Source organism: Mobula birostris, chromosome 2 (genome assembly GCF_030028105.1).
Source record: "Mobula birostris isolate sMobBir1 chromosome 2, sMobBir1.hap1, whole genome shotgun sequence".
Classification (NCBI taxonomy): domain Eukaryota; kingdom Metazoa; phylum Chordata; class Chondrichthyes; order Myliobatiformes; family Myliobatidae; genus Mobula; species Mobula birostris.
In genome coordinates, this window is record NC_092371.1 from 79,897,039 (window position 1) to 79,918,489 (window position 21,451).

A 21,451-nucleotide genomic window follows, 5' to 3' on the forward strand; every position below is an offset into this window, starting at 1 on the left:
CTTTTTGTCAACAATGACTCTGATCTTCTGGGCTCTCGTGAGGAAAAATGAGTTCCAATAATCTTGCAGTAAGCTGGGCTGTTTGGAGCTTTCATTGTTTCCATCTCAGACTTGCAGCGGCTACCAAATTTGTTTTGCGCAGTTTGCAGCTGTACTTGTGGTGGTGCCTTGCGATGTGAACAGAGATCTTTCAATTCCCCCACAGGTGTTCAACGACCCGATCCACGGCCACATTGAGATGCACCCACTGCTCGTCCACATCATAGACACGCCGCATTTCCAGCGTCTCCGCTTCATTAAGCAGCTCGGGGCGACGTACTTTGTGTATCCTGGGGCCTCCCACAACAGATTCGAGCACTCCATTGGGTAAGGACTCAGAGATTCCAACACCCCATCGGGTAAGAATTGGGGGAGATCTGAGCACTCCATTGGGTAAGGAATCAGGGAGACTTGAGCACCCCGTCGGGTAACGACTTGGGGAGATTCAAGCTCTTCATTGGGTAAGGACTGGGAGAGCAATCCAGTAAGTTAGCCTGATCAGTTGATGAGTTGTCAACTGTGGGTCTTCTTCCAAGGCAAGCTCCGTCTCCCGACAGTAGACAGACTCCACACTTGTTAGGGATGCAATGGGTCTCTGCGCTGTGTGAGCATTGCAACCAAGTCACAGATCAGTGTCCTGTTGTAGCTGAGAGCCAGGGAACTCCAGGGCTTCCTCCACCCACTACCCCTTCCCAACCACTCTAGTATCTGTGAAATGCTCCAACTGAACTCTGATGAAATACGATGCGACTTCTTTGTCTGTGTTCCGTGGGGCTCTCAGTCTGTGCTTACTCTGGTTTGTAAAGAGCTTCCTGATATTGATTGTGAGAGAGTGCATTGTCTGACAGGCAGCCAGTGACATGTATAACTGAGTGGGATGGACACCCACGAGACTGTGTGGAGCAAAGTGGGGAGTGGGCAAAGTTCAGAACTGAGATCAGAAAAGAGAAGGCAACACTGAACCCAGCTGTATGTCGACTCTTTGTTTATGAATTTCGCTTTTTAATGGACCTCTAATCTGGAGAGCATTGGATCAGTCTTGCAATCTGAACTGTTCTATATCTTTTCTACTAGCCTTAATTTTATTAATTGTTTGGTTAAGTCTGGCATTCACATCAGACCAATTAACAAGGCACACCCTCTCTACCGGGTGATGGTTCTGTAGCGACTGTTATTATTTTATGAAGCCTCATCACCCCTACAGGGGCACTGGCTGCCAGCTGTAGCTCACTAGAGTCCTCTGGACTGGGTGAGGCCTTTAGAGCTTCCGCTGCCATTTCTGCAGCACTGTACTTTTATAGGATGGGGTTACTCACCCATTTCCAACCCTCTTCCTTTCACACAGCATTTATGTTTGACCCTAAATTACCCTGAAATAGTAGTTCTGACCGTGTTCTTAAATTGCTGTGTTTCCTCCATTGAAGAGAGACACAGAGACACACTGCTACCAGGAAGGAAGCTCCAGAATTCAGACCTTGTGATGATGAATGGCTGGTGACAGGTTTCCCCAGTTGGGAAGGGGTGTGATTTTGAGATGCCACTGTTTGTAGGTATCTGTGGCCGTGGTAGAAGTGATGGTTAGAGCAGGAGTTCCCAACCTACCATTAACTGAGGGGTCCGTGAACCCCAGGTTGGGAACCCCTGGGTTGGAGGGAGTTGCTGTCAGACTAACCTGGGCAAGTGGGCTGCTGTTGGTGGATGTCATAGGTACTTGTATTTAAGATACCATCGTTCTGAAGAATTTGGTGGTGATGAACTTCTGCGGTCTGTGACTGGGCAACTGTTTTCGTTTAGATTAATTGTGGGTTTTAGAACAGAGCCGAAGGGGAATTTCTTTGACCAGAGGGAGGTGAATCTGTGGAATTCATTGCCACTGGCGGCTGTGAAGTCCAGGTCATTCAGTATATTTAAAGCGGAGGTTGATAGTTTCTTGATTAGGAAGGGTGTCAACGGTTACGGGGAGAAAGCTGAGAATGGGGTTGAGTGGGAAAGTAAATCAGCCATGCTCAAATGGCGGAGCAGACTCGATAGGCTGAATGCTTTATTCTGAGCCTGTGTCTTAAAGCAGAGATTCCCAACCTGAGGTCCACAGACCTCTCAGTTAATGGTAGGGGGCCATTGCGTAAAAAAAGGTTGGAAGCCCCTGTCTTAAGGTCTTCTCAGGATAATCAAGATTTGAAGGCAGATGATGAATTAAAGATTGTTTTTACTTATTGCTGTCTCTTTGCCCTGCAGTGTGGCACATCTGGCAGGAGAACTGGTGAAAGCCCTGTCTGGGCGCCAACCGGAACTTCGGATTAACCATCGGGACATCCTGTGTGTTCAGATCGCCGGACTCTGCCACGATCTAGGTGAGCGTGCGCAGCTCTATCACGGTAGAACTGCCTCACGGGTTAAGGCACCACGCAGGCAATGGAGGGCTTGGTTTGTTGAGGCCCCACTATATTTTTGTAAAGTGTAGGTTGTTCACACGTGGCCTCGAAGCAAAGGGGCATGGCAGTTTTCTACCCAAAGGGGTTAGTGTTTGGTGACATTGCCCAAGGAATGGTAGATTTTGCATTTTGATAAGTTCTGATTTTGTCTCCCAGTCATAGGCATGTATAGCAAAGAAGGCCATTCAACCCATCATGTTCAGGCAAGCCAATGATGAATAACTACAGTGTAATATTACTTAATTAGCGTGACCATAGAGTCCAAGATATTGGTGCTCATCCAGACAAAAGTAATTAGGTAAAGAAGGGTGGTGACTGGAGGATGGATTCCTGGGCAAAGTCCATCCAGGTTCCTGTCCCGTATCCAGAGTCTGATTTACATAGAACATAGAATAGTACAGCACAGTACAGGCCCTTCGGCCCACAATGTTGTGCCGACCCTCAAACCCTGTCTCCCATATAAGCCCCCACCTTAAATTCCTCCATTTAGGAAAGAAGACCTGTCAAGTACAGGTAGAATTGGCATGACGCTCTTCAAAGTTCAAAGTAAATTTATTTTCAAAGTACATTTATTTATTTTGATATACGGTGCAGGTTCCTTTGCTTGTGGACATTCACGGTAAATACAAAAGAACACAATAGAATCAGTGAAAGACTGCACACAAAGATGGACAAAAAGGCAGTGTATAAAAGACAGCTAATTGTGCAAGTACAAAAATGAACAAAAACAAAATAATAATAAATAAGTAATAGATATTGAAAGCCTGAGTTGGAGAGTCTTGAAAGTGAGTGCGTGGGCTCACTGTCAAATATCTCATGACACTGGCTGGAGGCAGTTGTACGTGAAGATTATGCACTTGGTGAGGTGTGGTAGATATGGTGGCACCCACAGTGAAGCAGGAGGAACTATTTATTGCCTTTGGGAAGGAGGAGCAGGGCAGTTGAATTGGACTGCGATGTGTTCCTATTAAGCATGGGACTAAAGCACGACAGCACAGAAACAGCCCCTTTGGCCCATCTAGTCTATGCTGAATTGTTATTCTATCCAGTCCCTGCCGACACGCACTTGGACCATCCAATCCATGTACTCATCCAAACTACTCTTAAATTTTGCAGTTGAACCCATGTGCAGCACTTCCACTGGTAACTCGTTCCTCACTCGCAACACTCTCTGAGTGAAGGATTTCTCCCTCAGGTTCTCCTTAAACATTTCACCTTTTACCCTTAACCCATGACCTCTCGTTCTAGTCTCATCCAACCTCAGTGGAAAAAGCTTGCCTGCCTTTACACAGTCTATCTATGCCTCTCATACTTTTGTAGGTGTCTTATCAAATCTCCCCTCACTCTCCTGTGCTCCTGGGAATAGAATCCTAAACTCTTCAACCTTTCCCTGTAACCGCGGTACTCAAGTCACGGCAACATCCTTGTCAATTTTCTCTGAACGTTTTCAATCTTATTGATATCTTTCCTGTAAGGTGACCAGAAGTGCACACAATACTCCAAATTAGGCTGCACCGACTTCATCATAACATTAGTATTTAGTACTTTGATTTATGAAAGCTAATGTGCCAAAAGCCCTATTTACGATCTTAACTACTTGTGATGCCACTTTCAAGGATTCCACATCCTGTATTCAGATCCATCTGTTCCACCGCAATTCTCAGTGCCCTACCACTTGCTGTGTAAATCTTACCCTTGTTTGTCTTCCAAGTGTAACACCTCATACTTTCGGCATTAAATTCCATCTGACATTTTCCAGTCCAGTTTTCCAACTAGTCCAGATCCCACTGCAAGCTTTGTTAGCTTTCCTCGCTGTCCACTACACCCCCACAATCTTGGTGTCATCTGCAAATTTGCTGATCCAGTTTCCCACCTTATCATCCAGATCATTGACATCAATGGCAAATATCAGTGGACTCAACACAGATCTCTGCAGCACACCACTAGTCACAGGCCTGCAGTCAGGGAGGTAACCATCTACTACCACTCTCTGGCTTCTCCCGTGAAGTCAATATTGAATCCGTTTTACTGCCTCATCCTGAATACTGAGCAACTGAACCTTCTTGACCAACCTCCCACGCAGGAGCTTGTCAAAGGCCTTGCTAAAGTCCATGTCAACAACATCCACTGTCTTGCCTTCATCAACTTTCCTGGTAACCTACTCGAAAAACGTTATAAGATTGGTTAGACATGCCCTACCACACACAAAGCCATGCTGACTATCCCTAATCAGTCCGTGTCTATTCAAATACTTACGTACCCAGTCCCTTTGAGCAGTTTTACAGGTGCAGGTCACATTGCTTGAGGCAGTGATCTGTCCTGGCATTCCTGTGTACTGCTAAAGGTGTATTGCTTTTGGAGAAGACTTCTTGTTGATACAATTTTAGACCCAGGCCAGTGTCATTCCATTGTAACTCAGATGTTTTGTTTCACAGGTCACGGGCCATTTTCACACATGTTTGATGGAAAATTTATCCCCCAGATGCGGAAAGGCTTGAAATGGAAGGTAAAGTTCTCCGAAGACTTTGGGTAAAGGTGTGTGTTGGCAGAGCCAGGGTAGTAGGCTGAGTGCCAGGGTCCCATCAGTGGGACGTGTTTTTGAGGAAATTCATTTTGGTGTGAAGCTAACAACAGGAATTCTGCAGATGCTGGAAATTCAAGCAACACACATCAAAGTTGCTGGTGAACGCAGCAGGCCAGGCAGCATCTCTAGGAAGAGGTACATTCGACGTTTCAGGCCGAGACCCTTCGTCAGGACTAACTGAAGGAAGAGTTAGTAAGAGATTTGAAAGTTGGAGGGGGAGGGGGAGATCCAAAATGATAGGAGAAGACAGGAGGGGGAGGGATGGAGCCAAGAGCTGGACAGGTGATTGGCAAAAGGGATACGAGAGGATCATGGGACAGGAGGTCCTGGGAGAAAGACAAGGTGGGGGGGGGGAACCCAGAGGATGGGCAAGGGATATATTCAGAGGGACAGAGGGAGAAAAAGGAGAGTGAGAGAAAGAATGTGTGTATAAAAGTAAGTAACAGATGGGGTACGAGGGGGAGGTGGGCATTAGCAGAAGTTAGAGAAGTCGATGTTCATGCCATCGGGTTGGAGGCTACCCAGACGGAATATAAGGTGTTGTTCCTCCAACCTGAGTGTGGCTTCATCTTTACAGTAGAGGAGGCTGTGGATAGACATGTCAGAATGGGAATGGGATGTGGAATTAAAATGTGTGGCCACTGGGAGATCCTACTTTCTCTGGCGGACAGAGCGTAGGTGTTCAGCAAAGCAGCCTCCCAGTCTGCGTCCGGTCTCGCCAATATATAGAAGGCCACATCGGGAGAATGGGATGTGGAATTAAAATGTGTGGGCACTGGGAAATGGGATGTGGAATTAAAATGTGTGGCCACTGGGAATGGGATGTGGAATTAAAATGTGTGGCCACTGGGAATGGGATGTGGAATTAAAATGTGTGGCCACTGGGAAATGGGATGTGGAATTAAAATGTGTGGCCACTGGGAATGGGATGTGGAATTAAAATGTGTGGCCACTGGGAAATGGGATGTGGAATTAAAATGTGTGGCCACTGAGGCTTTTCATTCCAGGACGAGGAAGATGTCCTCCTTTTTTTAAAGAAAGGGGCTTCCCTTCCTCCACTATCGCAATTCCTCCATCTCCGCCGCATCTACTCTCAGGATGAGGCTTTTCATTCCAGGACGAGGGAGATGTCCTCCTTTTTTAAAGAAAGGGGCTTCCCTTCCTCCACTATCAACTCTGCTCTCAAACACATCTCCCCCATTTCACGTACATCTGCTCTCACTCCATCCTCCCGCCACCCCACTAGGAATAGGGTTCCCCTGGTCCTGACCTACCACCCCACCAGCCTCTGGGTCCAACATATTATTCTCCGTAACTTCCGCCACCTCCAACGGGATCCCACCACTAAGCACATCTTACCCTCCCCCCTCCTGCTTTCCGCAGGGATCGCTGCCTACGCGACTCCCTTGTCCATTCGTCCCCCCCCCCCCCCATCCCTCCCCACTGATCTCCCTCCTGGCACTTATCCTTGTAAGTGGAACAAGTGCTACACATGCCCTTACACTTCCTCCCTCACCACCATTCAGGGCCCCAGACAGTCCTTCCAGGTGAGGCGACACTTCACCTGTGAGTCGGCTGGGGTGATATACTGCATCTGGTGCTCCCGATGTGGCCTTCTATATATTGGCGAGACCCGACGCAGACTGGGAGACCGCCTTGCTGAACACCTACGCTCTGTCCGCCAGAGAAAGCAGGATCTCCCAGTGGCCACACATTTTAATTCCACATCCCATTCCCATTCTGACATGTCTATCCACGGCCTCCTCTACTGTAAAGATGAAGCCACACTCAGGTTGGAGGAACAACTCCTTATATTCCATCTGGGTAGCCTCCAACCTGATGGCATGAACATTGACTTCTCTAACTTCCGCTAATGCCCCACCTCCCCCTCGTAGCCCATCCGTTATTTATTTACACACATTCTTTTTTTCTCTCTTCTTTTTCTCCCTCTGTCCCTCTGACTATACCCCTTGCCCATCCTCTGGGTTTTTTCACCCCTCCCCCTTTTCTTTCTCCCTCGGTCTCCTGTCCCACAATCCTCTCATATCCCTTTTGCCAATCACCTGTCCAGCTCTTGGCTCCATCCCTCCCCCTCCTGTCTTCTCCTATCATTTTGGAACTCCCCCTCCCCCTCCCACTTTCAAATCTCTTACTAACTCTTCTTTCAGTTAGTCCTGACGAAGGGTCTTGTCCTGAAACGTCGACTGTACCTCTTCCTAGAGATGCTGCCTGGCCTGCTGCGTTCACCAGCAACTTTGATGTATGTTGGTGTGAAGCTGTAGGTTTCCAGTAAAGAGAATGCCACAATGATTCTTTGCCATTTCTGGGTTTGATGAAGAATTAGTTTTCTTCCTATCTGTCTTGTATGAATAGAATATATTTGACGAAGGCACTCAGTTTAAAAAAAATAGAATTAAGCAATTATGAAGTTCAGTTAATCATGAAGGCTTAAATAAAATCTTCCCACTCTACCACATCTTGGAATCCATATGTAGGACTGGAACTGATATTGGGATCTCCATGGCTTCATCTGTGAGCTTCAGTTTTAATGATCATTGGACATACATAGGAGCAGAATTAACCCTTTCAGCTCACCAAGTCTACTCTGCAATTCCATCATGGCTGATTTATTTTCCTTCTCAACCCCATTCTCCTGCTTTCTTCCTGTAACCTTTAACAGGAAGGTTACTAATCAAGAACCTTTCAACTTCTGCTTTAAATGTAACCAGTGCCTTAGCCTCCTCAGCTGTCTGTGGCAATGAATTTCACAGATTCACGATCCTCTGGCTAAAGAAATTCCTTCTTATCTTTGAGCTAGAGGGGCAACTTTCTAGTATGAGGCTGTCTCCTCTGGTCCTAGCTCACCCACTAAGGGGATATCTTCCCATGCCATACAGGTCTTACAATATTCACTAGGTTTCAATGACCCTCTACCCCACATTCTTCCTTGTCTCCAGCAAGTACAGGCCCAGAGCCATCAAACACTCGTGCATTAACCCTATCATTCTTGTAAACCTCCTCTGGGCGCTCTCTAATGCTAGCCATCCTTTCTTAAACACTGGTTACAGAACCCCAGATGTTGTCTGACAGTGTCTTGTATAGCTTTAGCATTACATCCTTGGTTTGTATTCTCGTCCTCTCAAAATGAATGCTAACATTGTATTTGCCTTCCTTACCACTGACTCAACCAGCAAGTTAACTTTTAGGGAATCCTGCATTTTGACTCCCAAGTCCCTTTGCACATCTCATTTCTGAATTTACTCCCCATTTAGTGAGTACGTGCTTACTGCGCGTTACGCCACTGGCATTTGGGGTAGCAATGAAGGTCCTCCATCTCTGTCTGTCCACACACAGATATAGGAGCATTGCTGTGTGTCTAGCAATTATTTTTAACCAGTCAGTGTTGTTAACCCTGAGCTGAAACCCAGAGCCTGGAGGATCGGTGGACCACCCTTAGTCTGACATCTACCCTTTGAATTGTTTGGTATCCATGATCCTATAAAGAGCCAAAGCACAAGGCCCTGACTCCAGCCAACATAGCTCTCTGGGTCAGTGAGGCACACGAGCCTCCAAACTCTATGACAAAGTTGAGGTCCTCTTGAAGGATTTAGGAAATAGTCTACACCTTTATTCCTTCTACCATGCACTTCCCTACACTGTATTCCATCTGCCACTCCTTTACCCATTCTCCTATAGTGTCCAAGCCCTTCTGCAGACTCCCTGCTTCCTCAACACAATTTGCCCCTCCATGTACCTTTGTGGTTGGGTAATGTGTCCTTAAATTCCTCTCTTTGACCGTAGTTTGCCTGCTCCCATTGCTGTGTAAAACCGTGTTTCTTTCTCACCTGTTTCCACTTCCCCTCTGGTTAAGTTCCATTCCATGAGGAAAGCTTTGACTTAGTCCTTCGAATACCTCAGACCAAGCCAGTGAAAAAGCCTAACTCTGAGCGGAAACCACGGATTTCAGATAAACCTGGTTATCTAAGGATCTTTCAATCTGAGATTTGCTACAGGGGGTAAACTAAGCATTTGTTCCAGGACAATGAAGTGTTAATTTTATTTGTTATTCATTTGCATAAAATGATGATTCACTCTCTCCTCTGATTTGTTATTCGTGCAGCACGAGGATGGTTCGATAGCTATGTTCCAGCACTTGATCTCCTCCAATAAGTTGGAAGGGGTACTGCAGAGCTATGGCCTGGTGTTGCCAGAAGATTTGGAGTTTATAAAGGAACAGATCCGAGGTCCAGCGACATTGGCTCATGGAGAGGGCAATCCTCCAAAAGGTTCGGTGGTAAGTGCCAATGTTGAACCAAGGAACAGATAGAAAGATACCAGGGTTTGTACCGTGGAACAGGATGAGGTGTGCTCATGCTTCTTACAAGGGGTTCTCAGGGGAGCCCTGTAACCTACAGCCTTAATGAAGAGGACTGCTAAGTAATATCCGCACAGGGGGCCATACTGAGGACCTGCAGATCCTTCTATACTGGTCTGTATGATAAAAAGGTCACAAACAGCACAGCCCAAAGAGGTCAGACATATCAAGTCACCACATGGGGCAGTATGGCCAGAATGGCAACAGGTCGGAGAAGGAAGGGGCAACGAACATTTTTGATTGTGTTTTTCCATATTTGGTGATTAACTTCTTAAAAAAATAATAATTTTCTCCTGTGCCGTGGTAATTTTGAGCAGAGATATCCATGGCACTAGTATCATTAACACTAAACAACAAATTTTTTCGAAACTGTTGATTTCTTAGAATTATTTTTGTTTCTAATAGACAGCTTGAAACTGCACACAAATATAATTTCAGACTACTTGTATCATGAAGAAATTTGGGGAAACAAGAAATTAACTTCTATTGAATATAATGCATAACTGTGCCACTTTGCAATAGTTCAACTAAGCTAAAAATGTTTTGATGATTTTTGTTTGACTTCCATGTCTGAGGCTTCTTGCTTAAGTGTCCAACAATAATCAAGCCAGCATTGATGAAATCCAGTTGCCCTGATACCGTTTCTCCATGACCACAATGTTCTGGTGAAACCTTTCATCGTGCTTGTCACTGACAGCGCCAAGGTTTACAGGGAAGAAGTCTGAATGGGAATGCAGAAAATAAATCTTTAGGGACATGTTGCACTTCATGGTTTTGCATGCTTGAAGCATGTCGTCAATCAGCTGCACGTTGTTTGGTTTGCCAAGACAATTTTCAACAACATCGTAGCACTAAAACTTCTTTGAATTGCCTGTCATTGGTAACCTGTTTGATTTGTGGACCAACAAAAATGATTTCCTTAATTTTGGCATTAGTTATTCTGACTGGAATTATGAGTTGAAATAACAAATGTAGACAATCAGACAAAAATGGCACGTGATAGGAAATTTCATGGCGATTTTCATGATCAGTGGCCCAAAATCTATAAGATACACTGAAAAATATTCAGGAAGCAAAATCTTTATTTTCCAGTGTAACTATGGACTTTTTTAATGAAAACAGATGAGCCCTGTTGCTTATTTATGTGTATTCATTGTTTTGCTATTAATAAAAGTGTAACAGCTTGATTGAAATAAATGAATTAGAAAATTTCTTCAAAAATTATTAATATTATATTTTTGCAAGACAATTAGAACAATTACATTCCTATATAGTATTGTTATTGTAACTATTTACTATCCAAATAGTGATACGTACACCAGATCTGCGAGGATCTCAAAACGTATCGTCCTATATCACTTGTTCTCACAACCTTCTAGTTGGCGCCAAGCAGGGGTGAGAAGTTTCCTGTGAAAACATCCCACTCTCTCAGGTTGTAACGAGTCCTTCACCACTTCATTTGGCAGTAACAATAATCATCTTGTATCGTTATATTATGGGTGTGGTTTAAAGAGTCAAGGGACATCACTGCATGCTGGGTGCCAACAAAATTTTTGTTTGTGCCATCTTGGGAGCATGCCACAGGTTTGCCATCCTGGCCATCGTGTCAGCCTGTGATACAGTACCAGGCTCGTTGGCACATCGTGCCTTACAGGCCATCACATAACCATCACCCTCACTCCCTTTTACCAGAACGTCCGTGGCCTTCTGTGTTTGTGTTGATTCAGATGCTTGTCTATAGCTGTTTCTTAAATGTCCTGAGAGAACCTACCCCTCCACCACCTGTTTAGGTTGTGTGTTCCAAGTTCCAGCAGTTCTCTGGGTGAAGAAATTCTTCCTCAAGTCCTATCCAAACTTCTTCATCCTCACCTAAAGCCAAAGTCCTCTGGCCATGATGCAACCACCATGGTGAAGAGTTTTGTACTGCCTGCCCTGCGTAAGAGAAGCTGAGCAACACACACAAAATGCCGGAGGAACTTAGCAGGTCAAGCAGTTTCTATGCAGGGGAGAAAGTAGTTGATTTTTTGGGCTGAGACTTCATCAGGATTGAAAGGAAAGGGGCCGAAGCCAGATTAAGAAGTTGGGGGGGGGGGTAGAGGGAAGCTGGCAGGAGAGACTAGGTGAGGGGTAAGTTGGGTGGGTAGGAGAGGGGGATGAAGTGAGAAGCTAGGAGGTGATAGGTGGAAAAACGTAAAGGGCAGAAGAAGGAGGAATTTTATAGGAGAGGAGAGGGACCATGGAATAAAGGGAAGGAGAAGATCCTGTGGAAGGTGATGGGTTCTGTTGGGCAAGGTGCCACATCTCATCCTGGGCCAACATGGTATGGTTTGCTCACTGGTGTTACTCTCCAGCTGCGTCATGTGGGGGGAGTGGTGATTCCATCTTCACCCTCCTGTGTGCTGCTCCTATCACTAACTCTGCTATCTTATCTCCCCAGTGGCCGTACAAAGGCCGTCCTCAAGAGAAAGGCTTTCTGTATGAAATCGTTGCCAACAAACGAACCGGGATTGATGTTGATAAGTGGGATTACCTGGCCAGGTAAGTCACCCTCCCTCTGGTCTTCATCAGCTGGCTGTGAGTGTTCCTTCAGCCATGTCTTTCCTCAGTGTACACTCACCTGGAAATTGGAATGATCACGGTAAACTAATCTCGCAAGCTCGACTGTTTCTGACTGCTCAGTACTTGACTCAGTACTATCAAAGTGCAAAATAAATTTATTATCTCAGTACATACATGTAACCATTTGCAACCCTAAGATTCATTTTCTTGAGGGCATACTCGATAAATCCATAATAGAATCAATGAAAGACCACTCCAAATTGGGCATTCAACCAGTGTGCAACAGACGACAAACTGTGCAAATATAAAAGGAAATAAAATAATAAATAAACAATATATATCAAGGATATGAGATGAAGAGTCCTTGAAAGTGAGTCCATAAGTTGTGGGAGCATTTCGATGATGGGGCAAGTGAAGTTATCCCCTTTGCCTTAAGAGCCTGATGGTTGAGGGCTGCCAAAAATAAAACACAATAATGACCAACAATTTACAAGACAATAGTGCAAACATCCATGAGCAATCAACAATCAGAACGGTCTCATGTGCAAATGTCAATAATTATGTAAATATAAACAAATTAGCTAATTATCAACAGAACAAAGAGAGCAGGAAAGTCCATTTAACACAGGGGTTCCCAGGCCAGGTCCATAGACCCCTCCGGAATATTAAGAATTAACATAGAACACTAGAGCTTGGTACAGCCCCTTTGGCCATGATATTGTGCTGGCCTATTAATTCACTCTAAGATCAATCTGACCCTTCACTCCTACATAGCCCTACATTCTTCTATCACCATGTGCATATCTAATAGTCTCTTAAGTGTCCTCAGTGTCTCTGCTTTTACCACCACTTCCTGCATGAGTTCCATGCACTCAACCCTCTCTGTCTTTAAAATAAATTACCTCTGACATCAGCCCCTATAACTTCCTCTAATCACCTCAAAATCATGCCCTTTCATATTAGTCATTTCCGCCTTGGGGGGTAAAATGTGGCTATCCGCTCTATCTATGCCTTGTATCACCTCCTCCTTCACTCCAGAGAGGAAAAACCCTCACTCGCTTAACCTTTCCTCGTAAGACGTGCTCTCTAATCCAGGCAGTATCCTGGTGACTTTCGTAATAAACCTCAACTATGTTGTTCTTGGTATGATTTTGTTTACAAATACGTGTTGGCATCTTGTAGTCAGTTCAAATTTCCAGATCGTACATCAGAAGTGTTCACTGGAACATTCCAATTTCTGCCCTACTGTAGTGACGATGTGTACTTCTTTTCTCTCAGATTTCTTCTGTGGGATCCCATATTCTCCCTTACCACTTGCATACTGACCCCCCACCATGTTCCTGCAAGCTTGCTCTCCCAGTTTGTACCCATTCCTGTCCTGCTTTTGACCGTTCTTCCTCCGTCCCTTTCTTCCTCCTTCCCTTTCCCCCATGGTCTGTTCTCCTCACCTATCAGATTCCTCCTTCTTCAGCCCTTTACTGCTTCTACCTATCACCTCTCAGCTTCTCACACCCACCCACCTTCCCCCTCTCCTGTTCTCACCTATCACCTGCCAGCTTGTACTCCTTCACCTCCTCCCACCACCTTATTCTAGCTTCTTCCCCCCTTCCTTTTCAGTCCTGCTGAAGGGTCTTGATCCAAAACATTGACTGTTTGTAGATGTTGCCTGACCTGCTGAGTTCCTCCAGCATTTTGCCTGTGTTGCTCTGGATTTCCAGCATCTGTGGAACCTTTTGTGTTTAGGAATTGCATAAATTGACAGCTTTTTCCAATTTAAAGTGATCATTCGTTCACTGTGTGTGCCATGTCATATGATGTAGGCGATCATGATCTTTCCATGACCGTGATTGTACTTAGCAAATTTTTCTACAGAAGTGGTTTGTCATTGCCTTCTCCTGGGTGGTGTCTTTACCAGAGATTGCCTGCCTAGCGTCAGTGGTTACATAACCAGGACTTGCAATACGCATCAGCTGCTCACACGACTATCCACCACCTACTCCCATGGCTTCACATGACCCAGATTGGGGGGGGGGGGGCTAAGCAGGTGCTACAACTTGGCCAAGGGTGACCTGCAGGTTAGCAGAGGGAAGGAGTGCCTTGCATCTCCTTTGGTAGAGAACTATCTCCACCATGCTACCCTTTAAAGTGACCATTCCTGAATTGACAGGAAGCCGTGATAAAATTAACCCGTTGTTGGTTGGAAGTGAAATTTTAAGATGCATGCAGCTTTTTTTCCTCACTTACATGTGTGCCCATATAGTGATCTCAGCAGTCAGTGTGAATGTTCATCAGTACGTGTGGCTGCTTTAGCCTTGATGTAATGGATGGTGGCATTGATGTATCTTGTCTTGTTTCTGAAGGGACTGTCACCATCTGGGAATCCGAAACAACTTTGACTTTGAACGCTTCCTCAAGTTTGCTCGAGTTTGTGAAGTTGGCAAAATGAACCTCATATGCACCCGAGATAAGGTGATGGACACGATGCGTTTCTTGTGTGTTTCCTGGAGCCTTGGTTCCAGCAGCCTTACTGTAATAGTTCAGAAGAGACCCAGCCAAGTTCTTGGATAGGACAAGTGCAGGCAAATAGCCAATGGGATCAGATTATGAAGGCACCTTGGTCAGCCTGAAGGAGATGAGCTGGAGGTTCTGTACAACACTGCATTCTGCTGATATTAAATAACTTAGTAAAGGAGCTCTCCCTTCCATGTGCCCTTGCTATATAGAGTCATAAAAAAGTACAGCACAGAAATAGGCCTTTCAGCCCATCTAGTCCATGTTGAAACCATTCAAGTTGCCTACTCCCATCGACCTGTACTGGGACCATAGCCCTCCATAACTCTACTATCCACGTACCTATCCAAACTTCGCTTAAACATTGAAATTGAGCTTGCATATACCACTTGTGCTGGCAGCCTGTTCTGTACTCTCACCAGCCTCTGAGTGAAGAAATTTTCCCTTATGTCGCCTTTAAATTTTTCAGCTTTTTCCCTCAATCCATGACCTCTAGTTGTAGTCCCACCCAACCTCAGTGGGATAAGTCTGCTTGCATTTACCCTATCTATACCCTCATAATTTTGTATATCTCTAATCTTTTGTAAATTTTCTCCGTACTCACTCAACCTTATTCACATCCTTCCTGTAGGTAAGTGACCAAAACTGCACACAATACTCCAAATTAGACCTCACCAATGTCTTGTAGAAATTCAACATAACATCCCATCTCCTGTATTCAATACTTTGAACTATGAAGTCCGGTGTTCTAAAAGCTTACTTTATGACCCTATCTACCTTTACTGCCTCTTTCAACGAATTATTACCTGTATTCCCAGATCCCTTTGTTCTACCACACTCCGTAGTGCCCTACCATCCACTGTGTAAAGCCTACCCTCGTTAGTTCTACCAAAATGCAACACGTTGAACTTGCTTATCTGCATTAAATTCCATCTGCCATTTTTCCTGCTGCTCCAGATCCCACTGCAAGCTCTGCTGGTCTTCCTCACTGTCCACTACACCCCTTATCTTGGTGTCATGATTTGTTTACCAGTAAACGGAGATGAGAACACTGGCACGAGTAAATTGATGGAACATTGGTATTGGCATCATGCTGATGAGCTAACTTGCATCCACAATGTCACTGTCTTGAGATCAGTGAATTATTCGTAGGTTGACGCTCTTCAGTGCCCGCAGTGTCATAGTGACAGAATTGCTCACTGCTGGGTTCAGTTCCTGACATACGCACAATGATAAGGGTGAAATGACCTCTCCCTCTCCTTTTCCACCTTTCCCTGCAGGAGGTTGGCGACCTGTACAACATGTTTCACACGCGCAACACCTTGCATCGCAGGGCCTATCAGCATAGAGTGGGCAACATCGTTGGTTGTATGTGAGTATTCCTGCAGTGTGACCATACCTCCTATAGGCTGGTGGGGTGTACTTCCCCTTTCTATTCCCTCACTGCCCACCCTAAGCTTCAAAGGTTATTATAGAGCAGGGGTTCCTGTCTTTTCTATGCCATGCACCCCTACCGTTAACCAAGAGATCCGCAGACCCTAGGTTGAGAACCCCCATTATAAGTGTCATTGTGTACAGAAACAGGCCCTTTGGCCAATCTACTCCATGCCACCCTGATCATCTTCGTAGTCCCATCTACCTGCATCCAGATAATATTGCATCCACCACACTCTGAGTGAAGAAATTTCCCCTCCGATTCCCCTGAAACATTTCACCTTCATCCTAAAAATTTGACCTCTAGTTCAGGTCCTATCCAACCCAAGGAGAAAAAGCCTGTATGCTTTCACCCTCAAAGTCCTCCTTCAGATCGCCCCTTATTCTCCTGAGCTCCGGAGAGTAAAGTCTGAAGCTATTCAACCTTTACTGAACACATTTATTAATTTATTTGATATGGCACGGAATCGGCCCTTCATGCCACGCTGCCCTTAATTTAGTCCTAGCCTAATCACGGGTCAATTCACAATGACCAATTAACCTCCTGATCAGTATGTCTTTGGACTGTGGGAGGAACCGGAGCACCTGGAGGAAACCCTCACCCACATGGGAAGAACGTACAAATTCCGTACAGGCAAAGGCGGGGATTGAATCTGGGTCACTGGTACTGTAAGGCATTATTAGCTTGTGTGAATTATGTCCTAAGGCACCATGAATCATTAGGGTCAAAATTTGGCAAAGAATTGGCAATTTTTTTTGAACAAAAAATCCAGTGTCTCCCTTCCATTGTTACAGAGTTTATAAGGACACCAGAAGATTGCCTGGGATGGAGAGTTTGGCCCACACACCATTGAAAGGACATGTTTCCCCTTTCTCTTTGCACCGTTCATTTATTTTGTAATCTATAGCAATTTTACGTCTTTTCACCGTGCTGCTGCCATAAAACAACAGACTGCACATTATGTAAGACACTAATAACAAACCTGATAGAGCAGCATCAATCATTAAAGACCCTCACAGTCCAGGACATACCCCCTTCTCATTACTGCAATCTGTGACCCTAAAGACACACACTCAGTGTTTTAGGAGCAGCTCCTTCCCTGCCGTCGTCAGATTTCTGAACGGTTACAGCACAGTTGTGATATGTTTTTGCACTATTTCTTATTGTAATGTGGAAGTTGCAGCAAAGCATGGGTTAAGGTAAAGTCCAGGCAAGGACAGTTCACAGATACTGTGCGGTTAGCCGGACAAGACGGGTCTTTGAAGAGCATAGCTCCCGTGTGCACTTCATGGAGTTGGAGCCATCTGGCCTACCGAGATAAGATGAAGATGCAAACGAAGGGTTCTAGAGTGACACTGGCATTAGGCTACGTCTGCACTACGCCGGATTCGAGTAAAAACGACAGGCGTCCACACTAGGCGTTTTTCAAAATATCTCCGTCCACATTAGGCGGATATTTAGACGAATCTCCTACTGGGCATGCGCAGGACACACAGAAAACAAGTGAAGAGGAAGCGGTATACTTGGTGTGCATTTGTCCAGTTACAGAGTAGAAAAACTTAACAGGAATTGCTCTTGGCTCTCGTGCAGGAGGACTTAAAACTAAAAAAAAACAAATACTGGAGCGTATGGAGGCAACCGACAGGGAGTTCACGGACAGTATGACCCGGCTGATGACGAACATTGAAAAACTGACTAACTCTGTTGCATTAATAAAGCACCTTGTTAAATGTATAAAACATGTCTGCATCAGTGTTATCTTGTATTTCCATACAATGTTACATTAGGTGTTACACATCTATTGTCAGAGAAGTACTTGCATAAATAGGTAAAGCACCTTCATACAAGCAAGGACAGAAAACAGGGCAAAGTGAGTATACTTATTTATTCAGTAAGCTGTGGGTCAAAGTACTTGGTGAGTACATTTCTAACTTTTCTGGCTTCAGTCTCGTTGTCATCTGTTCTGAAATTGTTAGGTTATGTGGGGGGTTGCGTTCAAGAAAATAACGAAATGCCGCGCTGCGGCCATCTGTTCCGGCACGTCATGACAGCGTTTTTAAATAGTCAAAAGAGCTCACTTCACAGTTTAACTCTCACGCCGTTCACACTGCACGTTATAACAGCCGTCCGGCAGTGCTTGCGCAGTACCAAGCAGAAGCAGAAAAAGCATTGTTGTGGTGTTGTCATGACAACGTTTTTAAATCTCTCCGGTTACCTCGTACATACTACAACGGATATTAGGCGTTTTCAGATTTATTCACTCTGGAGACCGTTTCTGAAAATCTCCGTTTTCGGGGGATAAAAATGCTGCTTTGTTTGTGGACGGAGGGTCAAAACGAAGAGAAAAAGCTTTCTTTTCAAAATTATCCGGCGTAATGTGGACGTAGCCTTAGTCAGTTACTTTCCTAATTCTGAAGTATTATTGGCCCTTAATGTGGAGATTCTATTGGCTGTTAATATCTGTATTATCGTAGTGTGATTGGTGATTGATTATGCATACAAGGAATTTGAATGTACACAAGGTTGCCAGTTGGCCAGTATCAAAGTTCAAAGTAAATTTATTATCATTCTATGTATATGTCACTATATACAACCCTGAGATTCGTTTTCTTCCAGGCATACTCAATAAACCTATAGAATAATAACCATAACAGAATCAATGAAAGTACCAACTTGGGCGTTCAACCACTGTGCAAATACAAAAAGAAAGAAAAAAAATGAGCAATAAATATTGAGAACATGAGATGAAGAGTCCTTGAATATGAGTCCATCGATTGTGGGAACGATTCATTGATGGGGCAAGTGAAGTTGAGTGATGTTACCCCTTTGGTTCAAAAGCCTGGTGGTTGAGGGGTAATAACTGTTCCTGAATCTGGTGGTGTGCGTCGTGAGGCTCCTGTACCGCTCTTCTAATGGCAGCAGTGAAAAGGGAGCATGTCCTTGGTGGGGAGGGCTTTACCTGTGATGGACAAGGCTGTATCCGCTACCCTTTGTAGGATTTTCCGTTCTGGACATTGGTGTTTCTGTACGAGGCTGTGAAGCAGCCAGTCCGTATACTTTGCACGACACATCTGTAGAAGTTTGTCAGAGTTTTAGATGTCATGCAGAATATTTGCAGACTCCCAAGGAAGTAGAGGCACTGCCGTGCTTTCTGTATCTATCTAGTCAAATCAGATAAAGCTGGCATTTCTTTGTTCTGACGTCAGAACAAAGTTTAGTGACTGAGGCCAGGCTGTTCCTATGCACAAGTAAAGGGAGTGTGATTGAGGAACGAGGGTGAGTTTTCTGAGTCTAGTTAATCGTCGACTATAGTAGCTTATAGTATTTTTATATGTATTCCTGCACAGAGTAACCAATTTCACAACACACGTCAGTGATAATAAACCTGACTCTGCATCGAAAAGACACGATGGTGTTAGGGAGGGTGTGCAGGGGATTCACCAGCCTGTCGCCCAGTATAGAGTGCTCCATTTATGAGGAGAAAATGGATAAGCCTGGATTTGTTTATCTTGCAGTTGAGGAGGTGGAAGGCGGTGTCCATTCAGAGGCATACAAAATTATGAGGGCTTGGATTTTCCATCATAACAAAATGGAGGGCAAAGTTTTAGGCTCAGTGATAAGCGCTTTAGTTGAGCTCTGAGAAGCAATTTTAATTTGTCTGGAGGGTGATGGGAGTCTGGAACACATGAAGGGGGTTGTGGAGGCCGGTACTGTCATAACGTTTATGGAATATCTGGACAAAAGCTTGAATCACTGTGGTGTGCAAGGCTATGGTAAGTGCTGCCATCGGATAGGTACGTGGTGGTTAGCAGGAAGTTGGTGGGTTGAAGGGCATTCATGACTCCAACCCTTTCTCTTTCTAATCTATCAGGATCATGGAGGCGATGGTGTTGGCAGATCCGCATATCCAGATTAGCGGAGCAAATGGGAAGACGTATACAATGTCAACATCCATTGATGACATGGAGGCTTACACCAAGCTCACAGGTCAGTACTCCTATCCTTACGTTTGGCCTAAAGTTTCTCTTAAAATGCTGGATGTCCACTGCACAGGATGAGGCCATTCAGCCCACTAAACTGTATAATCCTCCTAGTTCTGGCCTCACTAGCACATGGCTCAGGATTGCTATCCATGTCACATTCTCGTGGCCACAGCTAGGAAGGTTATACAGTTTAATACGTGGCTAAGGAGTTGACGTAGGAGGGAGGGCATACAACTTTGGATCATTGGGCTCTCTTCTAGGGAAGGTGGGACCTGTACAGAATGGATGGCTTGCACCTGAACTGGAGGGGAACTAATATCCCAGCAGGAAGGTCTGTTAATGTTGCACAGTTAAAATAGAGCTGCAGGGGGATGGGTACCAGAGTGCCAGAACAGTTAGTGGAGAGGTTGTGGAGGCAGATGTTGGTAAGACCTCAGACAAAGTTAGGAATCAAAAGGTTGAGCATGGCAACTGGTGTCCTGAGCTGTGTGTATTTCAGTGTAACATTGAGTATCATAGGAAAGGCAGATAATAGTGCTGAAGATGAGGTAGTTGGTTTACAAACAGAAACAATGTGTAGTGAGGAGAGGCTATTGATAGGGAAAAATTACAGTCAACAGGATGAGTTGCAACATAAAAGGTGGCAAAATGGAAAAGACTGAAGACTTTATATTTGAATGCACGCAGTATACAGAATAAGCCGGAGCTAAGTGTCCAAGGATAGACTTTGTATCGAAAGGACAGGCAGGAAGGCAGAGGGGGCAGTGTTGCTCTGACACAAATGAAAAATGAAATCAAATGGTAAAATGCTAAAAAATGAAATCAAATCATTGGAAATATAGTGTCGGGAATTGTATGGTCATGCACTCAATGGAGAGAAAATACAAAATCTGAATCGCGAAGTGATTTGGGAGTCCTTGTGCAGGATTCCCTAAGGGTTAATGTGCAAGTAGAGTCTGAGGTGGGGAAGGCAAATGCACTGTTAGCAATCATTTGAAGAGGACTGGAAAATGAAAGCAATGTAACATTGGGACTTTATAAAGCACTGATGAGGCCTTGTTTATTGTGAGCAGTTTTGTGCCCCTTATCCTGAAAAGGATGTGCTGAAACTGGAGACGGTTCAAAGGAGATTCACAAAAATGATTCCAGGATTGAATGGCTTGTCATATTAAGAGCATCTAATGGTTCTGAGCCCGTATTCACCAGGATTCAGAAAAATGAGGGGTGACCTCATTGAAACCTTTCAAATAGTGAAAGGCCTTGATAGAGTGGATGTGGAAAGGGTATTTCTTATGGTGGGGAAGTCTAAGACCAGAGGCGACAGCCTCAGAATAGAAGGCTGTCCTTTTAGAACGGAGATGAGGAGAAATTTCTTTAGCCAGAAAGCAATGAATCTGTGGAATTCTTTGCCACAGGCAACTGCAGACGCCAAATCCTTATGTATATTTAAGGCTGAAGTTGATAGATTCTTGATTGGTCAGGGCATGAATGGATACGGGGAGAAGGCAGGAGATTGGGGCTGAGAGGAAAATT

General features: G+C 44.8%; 1 protein-coding gene across 1 annotated transcript in view; it reads left to right on the forward strand.

The window, feature by feature from the left end:
* LOC140187929 (deoxynucleoside triphosphate triphosphohydrolase SAMHD1-like) overlaps nucleotides 1-21,451 on the forward strand; it is a 64,109-nt gene that overhangs the window by 13,881 nt on the left and 28,777 nt on the right. The window contains exons 4-11 of the mRNA XM_072243802.1: nucleotides 206-366; nucleotides 2,275-2,390; nucleotides 4,907-4,977; nucleotides 9,176-9,349; nucleotides 11,868-11,968; nucleotides 14,350-14,458; nucleotides 15,781-15,872; nucleotides 19,807-19,922. Of these exons, the coding sequence (XP_072099903.1) occupies nucleotides 206-366; nucleotides 2,275-2,390; nucleotides 4,907-4,977; nucleotides 9,176-9,349; nucleotides 11,868-11,968; nucleotides 14,350-14,458; nucleotides 15,781-15,872; nucleotides 19,807-19,922 (940 nt within the window). The remainder of the gene's footprint in view (nucleotides 1-205; nucleotides 367-2,274; nucleotides 2,391-4,906; nucleotides 4,978-9,175; nucleotides 9,350-11,867; nucleotides 11,969-14,349; nucleotides 14,459-15,780; nucleotides 15,873-19,806; nucleotides 19,923-21,451) is intronic.